Below are 15,649 nucleotides of genomic sequence, written 5' to 3' on the forward strand. Positions count from 1 at the left end.
GTGGACTACGCCTGCAATCATCAGCCCTACACCCATCAGTATTCACCTGTTCTCTGAATCACTGTGGAGCTATTCTCAGCGCAACCTGGTGGGCACTAGGCAGCGAAGCGCGGCATCCCCATTAGGGGGGTGTTCCGGCATTCCCTTTAGGGGAGTGTTGGTGAAGACCCGTGGTCACTTAGACTCTGCGCTGGGGTGGTTCTATCTCAGTGGTAAGGTCAACAGTTCCTGGACTCTAACACACGCCTTGGTTTTTCGGTGTACTGCATATGGTGCAAGCACCTGATCAGAGAGGTCGACACCCCCCATGTACTTGCTGTACTCTGCAATGGCTACTGGTTTTTCTTGAGTTTCTCCCTGAGATGTCGTTGTCACTGTAGCCTCCGTGTGAATTGTGGACAACATGAGTACGTCCCTCTTGTCCCTGTATTTTAGTGCCAAGAGTTCATTACTTCGGAGGCTGAAGGACTCTCCCTTTTGCAATTTTTTGTGTAGGACCTGCTGAGGCATTGCTTTCCTGTTCGGCCTCACAGTACCACAGGCTGGAGTTTCAGATGGATACAGGAATTTAAAAAGCGGTACACTTGTGTAGAAATTATCTACGTACAAGTGGTACCCTTTGTGCAGAAGTGGATTAAGCAAGTCCACAACAATTTTTCCGGTGGTACCCAAGTATGATGGGCATCCAGCGGGCTCAAGCAGACTGTCTTTCCCTTCATATACATTGAAAGCATATGTATATCCAGTCCTGCTCTCGCAAACCTTATATAGCTTAACCCCATACCTGGCACGTTTGCTGGGGATGTACTGTTTAATGGCTAACCTGCCATGGAAGGGGACCAGGGACTCATCCACTGAAATGTTTTGCTCAGGCATGTATATCTCACAAAACTTCTTGTTGAGGTGATTGAGAAGAGGCCTTATTTTAAATAAGCAGTCACGGTCTGGGTCATCAGAGGGGAGATCGTTATCATTATTGTTAAAATGCAGATATCGCGTGAGCATTTGATAACGGCCCCTGGTCATTGTTGCCCGGTAAATAGCCATCCAATGTATTGTTTTTTTGGACCAATACATTTGGACTTGTGGTTTCCATGTAATGCCCATGGTGAAAGTCAGGCCAAGGAAAGCTTTAAGCTCAGTGATGGATGTGGGCTTCCATTTTGATTTGTAATAAGAGGAAGGATGACCAGCCAAAAATTGTTGAGCATAGATGTTAGTCTGCTCAACGATATATTCCAGGAACTGGTCAGTAATCAGCAACTGAAAAAAATCAAGAGGTGCCATATTTGCGGTCTCAACTAATAATCCGCTGCTTGCAGTAAAAGGGGGGATATTGGGTTCTTCCATATTTGGAGTAGACCATACAAGATCACACATTTCAGGTGGTACCGCCTCTCTCCGAGGTACCTTTCACCTTCTATTCTGCCGTGGCCTGGCGGCACTTTGACCGCCCTGACTGCTATGGCTGGTTGCTGCAACAGTGTCCGCTGCTCTCCCTTCTCTGACTCCTGATGGCCCTTCTTCCCCCGAATCACTCTCACTGATGGCCTTAGACTGCACCCTTCTGCCGACTTTCTGCGCTAGTCGCCTTTCGGACTCAGACATAGAGTCGCTATCGGAAATCGACTCTGAGTCATCTATTGGTAGCCACTCAGCGCCCTCAGATTCCTCCCCACTTGTGCTGCTGTTTTGAAGGAAGGCGCATGCCTCTTCTGCCGAGTAAAACCGTTTGGTCATTTTAGTATCGGATTTGGGAAAAGTAGGTAGGTTTTTTTTGTTGTTGTTTTTTTTGTTTTTTTAGGTAGGTAGGTAGGTAGGTAGGTAGGACAATCTATACCCCAGAAATGTAACGTAAACCCCAGAAAAGTTTTTTTAAAAGGTAGGGGTTTTTTTTTAGGTATAGGTAGGTAGGGCAAAATATATACGTATATGTACGTATAACCTATATATATATATTTATATATACATATATATATATATATATATATATATATATATATATATATATATATATATATATATATATATATACACACACACACGTTAAACTGAAGTAAACCCCAGAAAACTTTTTTAAGGTGGGAAGTGGGTAGAAGGGCTTAGCTTAGGGATAAGCTGGCAGGGTATGGGAGATACAGGGTTAATGGCCTAGGTATGGGGTATAAAACTATATAATTTAATCAATAAAACACTTTAATCTCACGATCAGCAGATCAGCAGCTCCTGTCACATCAGAATCCCCTCAGAGACAGAATGACAGGTTTCTGAGGTGACAGAGCTACTGTAAATAAATGTTTGTAAACATTTTATTAAGATTTGAAGAATGATAGCTGCTATTGGTCATAGCAGCCATCATTCACAATTTCAAGCATTTTAATTGGCTTATGGGAACACATTCCCACTCACCAATCACTGGGCAAAAAGAGACACTAGGGGGCGTGCTAGGATCAGGCTTCATTGATGGATCATAGCTTCAATGAATGAAGCAGTGATTTATCATATATTAACTTTATTAACTTTATTGATTGGTTGTAGGAATGTATATTCCTACATACCAATCATTCCCACAAGCGAACGCCGCTTGATCACGCGCCTGCACACGCGCGATCGTGCACAGCACCCGAAAAACCATGTGTTGTTTACATTTTTTAATGAATGATCACAGCTGCGAGGTGCAGCGGTGATCATTCATATATAGGACATTTGGATTGGTTAAAGGAACGTTTGTTCCTATACTCCTATCCGTACAGTACAGGAGGGTAACGCCGGCTCGTGCACGCGCGCGTGCGCGCACCCTGGAAGCTCTGACAGCCGGCAGTCTCATAATCACGTCGCCTGGCTTTCACAGGCATATGCCAGCGACTTCATTATACTGTATGTGGGACACGAAAAGGTTAAAAAATGTATAATACATTTTAAACATGACTGACTGTATGTAACTGGGAGAAAATGACAAAATCTACACACTGCGGGCCATATGCAATTCACTTTTTCTCCTGAGTTTTCTCCTAGGAGATAATTTTTCATCTTCAATTTAAATTAACTTTTTAGCACTTTGCAATAGAAAAAGTACCACAAAGTAGTGAAAAAGTACTGTCCAAGTTATTTTGAGTATTTGTTTGTTTGCTGGTGGTGTAAAAGGCATTTCACCTAGGAGAAAACTCAGGGGAAAAAGTGAATTGCATATGGCTCTAAAACTTCCTTTTATTCAGTTTTTAATACATGGGTCCATATGCAATTCACATTTTCTCCTTAGTTTTCTCCAAGTTGTTATTTTTACACCCTGTCAATAAAATGGCTTTTAAGGCATCAGGAAGCAAGAAAATACTCAGAATAATTTTGGCAGTACTTTTGCACTTACTTTTAATATTTTTTTTCAATTGCAAAGTTCTGAAAAGTTAATTTAAATTGAAGAGGAAAAATTATCAACTAGGAGAAAACTAAGGAGAAAATGTGTATTGCATATGGGCCATGGATCCAAAAACAAATTTGTACAGGTAGGTTCTGAATAAGCACCTTGACCATCCTCCTCTGCACATCCCTAACTGACTGATGCCACTTTGGACATATTTTTGAGTATACTAATGTTTTTTAATCTGTGTGTGTTTTTTTAATGAACTGAATAAAATGAAGTTTTATGACTAAGTGTGCCGATTGGTCCATTTCCTCTCAGTTGTATACAGTGTGGATATACAATATATGCTATCCATGCTTTTAACTACCTGCTATGCTTCTCCTAAGTAATCAATATAATCAACTCTTTTGATAAAAAAATAGTCATAAATATAGTTGCTCACTTTTTTGAGTATTTTGCTTAGTACATAGTGACACAGGAGACCTGGGTTCGAATCTCGGCTCCTCCAGTTCAGTAAGCCAGAACCTATTCAGTGAGGAGACCTTCAGCTAGACTCCCTATAGAGCGCTCACCAGTGGCTGCAGCACTGATGCTTTGAGTCAGCCAGGAGAAAAGCACGATATTAATTTTATTTGTCTTCTCTTGTCTAATATGATTATACAAATAAGGGCAATTATTAAAAAGTATTTCTCTTGCATTATAATGCTTTACTTATTTTTTCCTGCAGCTTATAATACACCAGGCACCGATGTAGCCACAATTTACATTGCGGTCCAAGGCAGTGCCCAAATTAGCAAGCGGTGCCCAAATTACCTGCCTCATAAAGGGGCAGATGCAGAGAGCCCTATCACGCTTCCTATGAACATCTGGTTGTATAAACATTAATCTGGAAATTTTATATGTCTAAATGACCCTTCTTTGATGGATGAAACAATTAAGGCCCATCTCCAGACATTATTATACTAATAATGCATGTGCTTTTAATAGAGTAACAGGGGGTACTCCCCTGAAGTTAGGACCTGAAAAATTTCGGTGCTCTGACTTTCATGTACTAGGCCCTTAGTGGTTAAATATGATCTTTTTTGTGTGACATGAATATATTTTGATCACATGTCTAGAAATTGCTGAGTAGAAACAGTGAGTTCAAGGCACTGTGGGTGAAGCTGGCAGCCGCTTCCTGGATTGCATCATCCTGAGGTTAAAACGGCAAGTTGGCAGGGAAAGTCAGAATCTGTTGCTTACACCAATGATAGTCTATGTAGCAGGAAGTGGCCAGTGATTAGATTAGCGAAACAACATGGTACTTTGAAAGTGATTAATAGCACTTCAAGAAGCCTACACATACAGAAACATGGGTCCATATACAATTAACTTTTTTCCTACGTTTCTCTTAGGTGATAGCAAGAAAATACTCAAAGTAGTTTTGGTAGGACTTTTTAACTTTCTTGATGGTATTTTTTTTTTTTAAAGTGCTGGAAAGTAAAATAGAAGAAGTTAAATAGGAGAGTAAAAAGTATCCCCTAGGAGAAAACTCAGGTGAAAAGGTGAATTGCATATGGGCCATGATCTGCAACTGAGTGTGTGGAGTTTGGCTTCATGTTCAGACTACATGCAAAAGGGTGCAGTATTGTTGACTGGGTGCACACATAGCGGAAATGCTAGAATTGTGGAAAACACTGCGTTTTTGCCACTACTGGAAGTCTATGGGTCGCAGGAAAAAACGCATATAAAAACGCATATGCGTTTTCTATGCGTTTTTAAACCTGCATTTTTAAAAATGCTGGTTTTGCTGCATGTTACGCAGGAACGCTGCCAAAACGCACATAATGAAAGTCTATGGTGATGCAGATGCACAGCGTTTTAATGCGTTTTTCATGCATTTTTTACAAAAATTTTATTTAGTTTTTGCTGTATTTCCACTTGCTGTTGTCTTCCACGTGATTTTCATGAATGGAAATATAAAAATGCATGGAAAACGCATACAAAACGCATGTGCAAACCGCAAATGCATTAAAACGCACGCAAAACGCATGAAAAACGCTTTGCAAACACACCAAAAATGCTGCAAAAATGCACAAAAACCGCACACAACATTAACATAAAAAATGAGATAAAATGCAGTCTTTCAAGCTATGTCATATGCGAACCCAGCCTGAAATATATCCGCCCAAACTGTCTAAAACCACTACAGCAGATACATTTTTTTTTACCTCCACGATTTCTTTGACAAGTTCCTTACTTAAATAAAAACTACATTTTTAGCTTTGTAATTCAGGACACTAAAGTCTTATTAGAAAGCATAATTGCATTTTTTTAAATATAGGGCATCTACTGTGATTAAGTCCAAAGGAGTTTATGGGAAATTTTGCTTAATTTAGTAAACATGAACATTAAACAGGTAATTGGCAGTGATAATCAGATAACTCCGGTTTATTAACTGTGCCCTCATGTACTACAAATGCTCAGCATTACAATGGACTGTGTTTACGAGTCATTGGGATACAATTCTTACGTAATTATCAGTGGCGTAGGTAAGGAGCTGTGGGCCCCGATGCAAGTTTTACATTGCCCCTCCCAAAGCACTCTATACATAACGACTGATATGGCGCACCAAAACCGGCCAAGGACAGTGTCAGAGGTGCAAGAAGGGGATGGGGAACAGTTTGTTAATGATTACACTATTCAAAGTATCTATAGATGTGATTATTATGAGCACAGGACCAATAGAGAGCTAATACTGCAGTTTAGGAAGGGCCCATCGGGTCCCCCTCTGGCCCAAGGGCCCCGATGCGGTTGCAACCTCTGCAACCCCTATTGCTACGCCCCTGGTAATTATTAAAGAGGTAGTCTCATACTTATCAGAAGACAGAGGGGTTTGTGTTTTTAGCATAATGGATGATAAATATAACATAATATTGTTTATAAACACATCAGAACTGTGAACTAATCAAAAGTTAGGCCTTGAGTGTAAGAAACTGTATTTTTATTTTAACTGATGGAAGTTAGTAGCAACTTTACCCACTTTCCTAGGCATAGAACTAAACTAGAATTGTGCTAATATTTAATATATTTCTTCAAATGAAAAATAATTTGAAAATGACAAATATTAAAAATTACATTCCACAAAATCCTCTCAATTCAGATCTATAAATTAAAAGGATTGTTGAAAGAACTATGTCACCATGTTTGCCTTGATTTTATTTGCAAAGACAACAATGACCTTACCACATGTGTGCAAAAAGCACACTGGCCTTTATTCAATTCACTTTTTCTCCTAAGTTTTCTCTTAGGAGATAATTTTTTATCTTCTGGTTTAAATAGCTTTTCTACCTACCAAAAGGAAGGTAAAAAAAAATATTGTCAAACTTATTCTGTGTATTCTGCATATTTTCTTTCTTTCTGGTGGTTTAAAAGGCATTTTATTTACAAGGTGTAAAAATATAATCTAGGAGAAAACTTTGGAGAAAGAGTTAATTGAACAAGGGCGATAAGGGTAATATTTTCACACCTTATCAATAAAATGCCTATTAAGCCACCAGTAAGGCCTAGTGCACACCAGAGCGGTTCGGCTGCGTTTTGCGATCCGCTTGCGGCTGCGGATACGCTTGAGTAATGTATTTCAATGGGCTGGTGCACACCAGAGCGGAAGGCGTTTTGATGAAACGCATACTCCCGGGGTGAGGCATTTTTTGGATTGTGGATGCGTTTCTGCCTCAATGTTAAGTATAGGAAAAACGCAAACCACTCTGAAAAACGCCTGTTCAGAGCGGTTTTGCCGGCGGGTTTGTTACAGAAGCTGTTCAGTAACAGCTTTACTGTAACAATATATTAAATCTACTACACCAAAACCGCTACACAAAACCGCAAAACACTAGCCGAAACGCTACAGAAAAAGAAGAAAAAGCGTTTCAAAATCTGCTAGCATTTTGCGGATCTGCTAGCGGTTTTTGGTGTGCACCGGGCCTAAGAAAGAAAATACTCAGAATTATTTTGACAGTAATTGCATTGCACACCTACTGTTTGGAACCTTTTCAGTTGCAGAGTGCTGAAAAGTTGTTTTAAACAGAAGATGAAAAATCATCTTTAAAGGGAACCTAAACTGAGAAGGATATGGATTTCTCCTTTTAAAATAATACCAGTTGCCTGACTCTCCTGCTGATCCTGTGTCTCTAATGCTTTCAGCCACAGCCCTTGAACAAGCATGCAGATGAGGTGCTCTGACTGAAGTCAGACTGGAGTAACTGCATGATTGTTTCAGGTGTGAGATTCAGCCACTACTGCAGCCAAATAGATCAGCAGGACTGCCAGGTAACTGGTATTGTTTAAAAGTAAACATCCATATCCCTCTCAGTTAAAGTTCCCTTTAAGGAAAAAAACTTAAAGTGTACCTGAGATGGCTCAAAAGAAAATAATTATACATAAATGGGACTTCCTCCAGCCCCCGTCAGGCTGATCAGTCTTTCGCCATCCTCCTCCACCTCCTGGATCTTCCGCATTTCAGTCCGATAAATCGGCCAGTTGCGGCATGCACAGTCTGGGGACTGGAGGAAGCCCCAGGTATGTATAATATTTTTCTTTCTCTAATCTCAGGCTTCCTTTAAAGGATACTGTACAACAGAACATTGTTACTCACCTGGGGCTCTTTCTGTTGTGTAGTGATAGTCATATGTGGCTATCACATTGAAGCCCATATGCAATTCACTTTTTCTCCTGAGTTTTCTCAAAAGTGATATTTTTGAACTTGTCAATAAAATGCTGTTTAAACCACCAGAAAGCAAGAAAATACTGAAAATAATTTTTATAGTACTTTTTCACCAACTTTTAGGTACTTTTTCAATTGCACAATGTTAAAAAGTTATTTTAAAGAGCATATGAAAATGATCTCCTAGGAGATAACTTAGGAGAAAAAGTTAATTGCATATGGGCCTGAGCGCGGTGCAGTGGGTCCCGTGGATGACGCAAGAGTATCTGTGCATTGTCCAAATTTCACCTCGAAAGTGATGCAGACTCACTGTATGGTAACACTGCAGCAGTAATGTTTTACCGCAACGAAATGCATGTCGTGTGAAAGGGGCCTTGTTGTTCTGGGTCGCATGGATCTTAAAGAGAATCTGTATTGTTAAAATCGCACAAAAGTAAACATACCAGTGCGTTAGGGGACATCTCCTATTACCCTCTGTCACAATTTCGCCGCTCCCCGCTGCATTAAAAGTGGTTAAAAACAGTTTTTAAAAGTTTGTTTGTAAACAAACAAAATGGCCACCAAAACAGGAAGTAGGTTGATGTACAGTATGTCCACACATAGAAAAATACATCCATATACAAGCAGGCTGTATACACCCTTCCTTTTGAATCTCAAGAGATCATTTGTGTGTTTCTTTCCCCCATGCACTGAAGTTTCAGGCTGCTCTTTTCTTCCTGCAAACAGCTTTGCCCTTGTTTGTAATTCCTCAGTATGTGAAAGCCCAGCCAGCTCAGAGGGCGATTTATCCAGCTTGTAAAAGATAAGAGAGAGAAGAGAGAAGCTGCTCTAATCCTAAATAACACACAGGCAGTGTGCATAAAGGGGAGTTCATAGCAGAACCACAACACTGAAGAACTTGGCAGCCTTCCAGACACAGGCCGACAAGTCTGACAGGGGAAAGATACATTGATTTATTACAGAGACTGTGATAGTACAAAGTGCTGCAGTAAGCCAGAACACATTAGAATAGCTTTTGGAACTTGTAGGATGATAAAAAACAGGATGCAATTTTTGTTACGGAGTCTCTTTAAGTGTGATTCTTTTGGAGGTATCTGCTTTCCTTGCTGTCCTGCTGCATTCTTATGCTCATTGTCCTTACTTTTATACATGTATATTGTAGCTGCTTAGACACTGTTTAAGTTGACTTTTTTTAAGAACTGTAACTAGAGCTTATTTTGGAAGTAGGGCTTTTATATCAAGCGTCCTCAAAAATCCTGAAAAAAAAATATCATGCTAAGGCTTATCTTTGGGGTAGGTCTTATTTGGGGGGGGGGGGGGGTAGGGCAATGGTTCTGTAGCTTTCCTCCTGTCTGTGTACAATACATAAGGCCTGAATTACACTGAATCAGCTATAACATAATGAACAACTGATGAGTAGGAATTTATCATGATTCCCTATGGGTCAGTTTACATCTGTGCATTTCAATAATAATAAAACAAATTAGGTTCACTGCCGTTGTACAGATAACCAAATACTATATCTATTCAATATATAGCAAACACACAGTAAGCTAATCACAAGCAAGTTACAAAAAAAACACATTTAAATTTTAGGGCTAACGAGGGAAGTTGCAAAAGCCATGCAATAGATCTGCCATTATGACGACTTCCTTAGCCAGCATACAAGCACCGTTCTGCCCCACACTCACGCACAGCCACTGAATTAGTCCATGCAGCTGCATAGTTTGCGCAATCCAGCATCAGAAGCAAAAGGTGCAAGCAGATTGTGGTGGATAATCATCCCATAGGGAGAAGTATAATGTCCAGCCAATATGACTCATACGTATGATAACAGTTCCATGAACTGTGCCTCACTAAGTGTCCAATGGATGCAGGAACCTTCCAGCATTGATCTCACCCAGTCCAGTAGCTTAAAGGACCACTATTGTGAAAATCATAACCTTTTAAATACATACAAATACGAAGTACTTTTCTTCCAGAGTAAAGCGAAACATAAATTACTTTTCTCCTATGTTGCGTTCACTTACAGTAGGTAATAGAAATCTGACAGAACTGACAGGGTTTGGACTAGCCCAGTGATCTGTAAACTTGGCTCTCCAGCTGTTAAGGAACAAGTGCAGGAGTCTGACATCCACAGTCATGATTCATAAAGGCAAATGCATTGTGGGACTTTTAGTTTCTTAACAGCTGGAGAGCCAAGTTTGCAGATCACTGGACTAGCCCATCTCCTTATGGGGGGTTCCCAGGGTTTTTTGTTATTTTCAAAAGCACTAAGTTAATGGCAGTTGCTCTGTCCAACTGGCAAAAAGTGTACATCTGTGCGTTATCTCATAGACATAAACTGACCCATAGGGACACGTGAAAAGTTAATTCTCATCAGCCCATTGCAATATAGCTGGCAAAAGCTGATTCAGTGTGACCCAGCCCAGAGACTTATGTAGGCATTTTAAAGCACTTGGTAGTTAAACGCTTTCCAAGCACTGTGAATGCAGAATACAATATACCTTTACTGATTTCCAGTATCACCTTTTGCCAGACATTTGACAAGCAGCAGAAAATGGTAGGAAATCACACATTTATTTAGATGCCAAAAATGCTAGGCATGTTTAAACTGCATTTTAAATTACAGCCTGTGTTAACAAGACCTCAGACAGCCTGGAAAACACTGGTCTACATAAATAAAACTCAATTTGCCATCATATAAGTCTGGTATTTATTTCCTCTGTTAACCTCTATGCCCAGGCTTGGACTGGGTCACCAAGAACACGGTAATTTTCCCGATAGGCCTAGTACCTTTTCTTGAATGGGCCCTCCTAGGCCCTGCACGGAGCAGCAGAAGAGGAGGGGGTAGCACCGCAGGAAAGGGAAACTACTTATCCTGCGTTACAGGCACCAGGGATCTGCGTCACTGACTGTGTGTCAACTATATTCAGGCTCTAGGGCCCTTCATATGACACTTGCCTCAGGCCCTGTATGCTCTAAGGCCACCCTGCATTGCAGGTAGTAGCACCCAGCAAAGGACCCAGCCCTCTCCAGCCAGCCCTGGCTACCTAATACTGATATATATGGGCACCTGGCTACTTAATTTTATTTTCTTCGTAATATGGCTACTTAATTTATGTATTCAGGGCTCATTTGGTTACTAAATTATTTTATTTTGATGCACCTGGCTATTTATTTTGTTTACTGTAAGGCACCTGGCTACTTAATTATTTTATCTGGAGGTGTGCGACTACTTAATATTTTTATCTAGCGGCATTTGACTACTTGATGAATTATCATAAGGCATGTTACTACTTGATTATTTTATCTAAAGTTTATTTTGTCAGACCCACTCTTTGTGAATAACATTGCTACTTATTTTGTGTATTTTTGGGTCTGCCCATGACCCATCATGGCCACGCCCATGTTCCAGTGCATGGCCACTCCCATTTTTTTGCTGCACGTGCCGCATGTAGCCATCTCCCTGTTATAGACTGAGCTCACAATCTATTCCCTACCCTAGTCTAATGTCCTACCAAATTAATTATATAGAACTGACATTTGTGCAAAATTTCTAGAGTACATGTATATGTGATCCCAAACTGGGGGGAGGGGGGGAGGAGTGGGCCCCAGGCTGAAATTTTCCTGATGGGCCCTTAGTGTCCCAGTCTGACCCTGTCTATGCCTATAACACTTTACTGTTTTCTTACTAGCTCATGTATGTCAGAATTCACACAGTAATGTAATAGTTTGCTAACACAGCTTATTTTGCCATTTTCTATAGTGTTTTGTACATTTGTCGTGTAAGGCTACGTTCACAGTGGTGCATTGCATTGCGGTGTAATGGCTGCATTGTAACTGAAGTGTACCAACTATGCAACGTCCACAGTCCGGCAGGTGTGGTATAATGGTGTGGCATGATTACAGCAAAACACACGTTAATAATGACTGTGAAGTATACTTGTCATTGTCTGTATGCTTCACTGTATGCAACAAAGCGTGTAGATAACATGCAGCACCACTTTCCTGTTGTGTTCCAGCTATTGCAGGGAACAGAATACAATTCCCACTGCAAACCTAGTCTAGAGATGCATAAACACATGAAATAAAAATCTTCTGAAAACTCATGATCGATCTGCAAATGATCAATATAACATATTTTGTAGAAGACCTACAAAGTTAGCTGCAAAAGATACTGTCTGATTAATAAATATCGGGACATTGGCACAATTCTAACTTTTTTGGCTCTATACACAACAACAATGGATTTGAAATGAAACACACACAATGTGCTTTAACTGCAGACTGTTGGCTTTAATTTGAGGGTATTTACATCCAAATCAGGTGAACGGTGTAGGAATTACATTTGCATTTGCATATGTGCCTCCCACAAGTAATGGGACAGAATAATAATCTTAAATCAAACTTTCACTTTTTAATACTTGGTTGCAAATCCTTTGTAGTCAATTACAGTCTGAAGTCTGGAACACATATACGTCACCAGACGTTGGATTTCATCCCTGGTGATGCTCTGCCAGGCCTCTACTGCAACTGTCTTCAGTTCCTGCTTGTTCTTGGGGCATTTTCCCTTCAGTTTTGTCTTCAGAAAGTGAAATGCATGCTCAATCGGATTCAGGTCAGATGATTGGCGATTGCTTAACATTCCACTTTTTCCCTTCAATAACTCTTTGGTTGCTTTTGCAGTATGTTTTGGGTCATTGTCCATCTGCACTGTGAAGCGCCTTCCAATGAGTTTTGAAGCATTTGGCTGAATATTAGCAGATTTTGCCCGAAACACTTCTGAATTCATCAATAAATACAAGAGAACCAGTTCCATTGACAGCCATACATGCCCATGCCATGACACTACCACCTCCATGCCTCAGTGATGAGGTGGTATGCTTAGGATCGTGAGCAGTTCCTTTCCATCTCCATACTCTTCTCTTCCCATCACTCTGGTACAAGTTGATCTTAGTCTCATCTGTCCATAGGATGTTGTTCCAGACCTGTGTCCCATTACTTTTGGGCTTAACAAGTGGGAGGCACATATGCAAACTTTTGTAATTCCTTCACCATTCACCTGATTTGGATGTAAATATCCCCAAATGAAATCTGACAGTCGACACTTAAAGCACATTGTGTTCATTTAATTACAAATCCATTGTGGTTGTGTATAGAGCCAAAAATGTTAGAATTGTGTTGATGTCCCCATATATGGACCTGACTGACTGTATCTGTGTCTCAAATCAATCCTGCTGACAATTGTTCGTACATCAAGGTGAGTAAGAGATTGTCAGATATTTCTTAATATGCACAACGCAAGCATGACGAATAAGAACATAAATGGACTAGGAAAGCATTTCTTGGGTCTTTACCATGAGCTGATCATTTGCATGTGTCCAACATAGTTGATGCAGGATTATATAAATGTTGTATGCAAAGTTATGCAGCTTGAAATTGGATCAATCAAGTCCCATCAAAGTTTAAATTGATTTGTCCATTTTCAAGTCACATATATTTGCATACAGAATTTGCATAATCATGCAGCAAGTCAGCATTATTTGCATCTTATTGACCATCCCTAGTTTAAAAATCCATCATTCAAACTTTCCTGCCAAATCCATGCAGATGACTGATTCCTCATTTTCCAAAGATCTACTGTATATCTGACATGGGTACGCAGCTTTAGATTGCTACCCAATGTGGCACAAAGATAAATCCCCCTCTGATCTGAATCTGATGAAAGAGGGTTCTATTACCACGACACACTGCACATATATTTTCAATAGATTTTAGTTTGAAATCTATTGAAAATGTATCTAACCTGATCTAACCACAGTGTGGTACTGCTAGATGCCATCAGTTTAACCTGCATCCTCCTGTGTCCGTGCATAGGTTGTGCTTGCGGGCGGACTTCCTGCAGTGACCATGGATGCGCCGTGAGCGGACGTTAATGTGGGTAATGGGCAGACAAGCGTTGCGGGGAGGTCTCGGGCGCGCGCGTCATGCTTCCAATGGCCTTTTTTACTAGTAAGATATATTTTATCTTTCTTTACTGAATACATAACTGGGTTAAAACATGATTTTTTTTAGTTTTTGCTTTTTGCTTCAGCTGTAAATCTATCCTTCTTTTTATATATCTTTGCAAAAGAGAAACAAATCTATCTATCTATCTATCTATCTATCTATCTATCTATCTATCTATCTATCTATCTATATATATATATATATATATATACTGTGTATATATATATATATATATATATATATATATATCACACACAGTGTTTCACTCCAAGGGTTCTCGTTCTCTATCAGATGTGATTTTCTGGTCTATCTAACACAAAAAGTGATTTCCAAACGTTCCCTTTAATATGGCACGCACTTTTCTATCTCACCAAGACTGCTAAACGGAGATAATAAAGAAAAAGCGTCTCTAGAACATGTGATGAAAGCAAATGGAAAACTCCTCTGATCAGGAAATTAAAGTAATTTGAGCAAAACCACCCAGCTGTTGCAAATATATAGGCAAAATCTAATTAAAGGGTTGGCGAGAATTAATGGCATTTATGATTGAGAGAATCCTAAAGTTAACGTGCATTGCTAGCCTGCAATGTGAACACACATAAATCTCAGATAGTCTTTAAACAGTAATATTTGCTCAGCGGGGAACGAGAAGAAAAATAAAATAATAAAATGTGAAAAATTACTCACGACAGTATAGCAAATGTGACCAGTGTAATTGCCAGGCAGAAAATAGACAGGGAGCAGCCAATGTAACTGATGGAGGACAGCGCCACCTTGTGGGAGTTGGAGAGCTGTTCAAGAGAGAAACAACAGGAGAAACCGTTGATTAATGTCATTAAATCTGTTTATGCTTTTTGGCATTCTGACAACTTTATCAATTTAACCTTCGCACTGAGCTGGCACTAATTGTGTTTCCATGCATACATTGTTACGGATATGCCATCACATCATATTTTGCTTTGCGTCTCTGGATAATTCATGTGTACAAACAGATAGCACTGGTGAGGAGGAACAAAACAGCCTCAAGTCATGCAGTATTTTCTTTTCACTTTTCTTGCCATAATAAGCGTACGCTGGTCTGTGCGCCCGCAGCAAAAGCATGTTCGGCACAAGGCTTCTAAGATTGCTGCTTTTAAATGTCATACACTGGAAGTTGTGTGTCTTCTGAGTTATTTTCCAACAAGAGACAACGTGCAGACTCAGTTGAATTGACAGAAATGCACAGTGCACTGATCAGCCAAAGTATTACAACTACCTGCGTAGCACTGTGTAGGTTCCTTTTGTGGCTCCAAAACAGCTCTGATCCATCAGGGCATGGTCACTCTCTCAACAAGCCTTATGAAGGTGTCCAGTGCCAAAGCTTTAAAGGACAACTGAAGCGATAGAGACATAGAGGCTGACATATGTATTTCCTTTTAAACAATATCAGTTGCCCGGCAGCCCTGCTGATCTTTCTGGCTGCAGTAATATTTGAATCCCACACCTGAAACAAGCCAGTGTTGCCAACTCATCCCTTTAATTACTGACACATATGATTTATACAGGTTTTGTGGCTAGGTAGATGCAGTTAAGGCACT

At 40.1% G+C, this 15,649-nt stretch overlaps 1 protein-coding gene across 1 annotated transcript in view; it reads right to left on the bottom strand.

Moving 5' to 3' along the window:
• Positions 1-15,649, bottom strand: part of LOC137532726 (adhesion G-protein coupled receptor D1-like) — a 603,228-nt gene that overhangs the window by 423,088 nt on the left and 164,491 nt on the right. The window contains exon 4 of the mRNA XM_068253608.1: positions 14,760-14,863. Within this exon, the coding sequence (XP_068109709.1) occupies positions 14,760-14,863 (104 nt within the window). The remainder of the gene's footprint in view (positions 1-14,759; positions 14,864-15,649) is intronic.

This window comes from Hyperolius riggenbachi, chromosome 1 (genome assembly GCF_040937935.1).
Source record: "Hyperolius riggenbachi isolate aHypRig1 chromosome 1, aHypRig1.pri, whole genome shotgun sequence".
NCBI lineage: Eukaryota > Metazoa > Chordata > Amphibia > Anura > Hyperoliidae > Hyperolius > Hyperolius riggenbachi.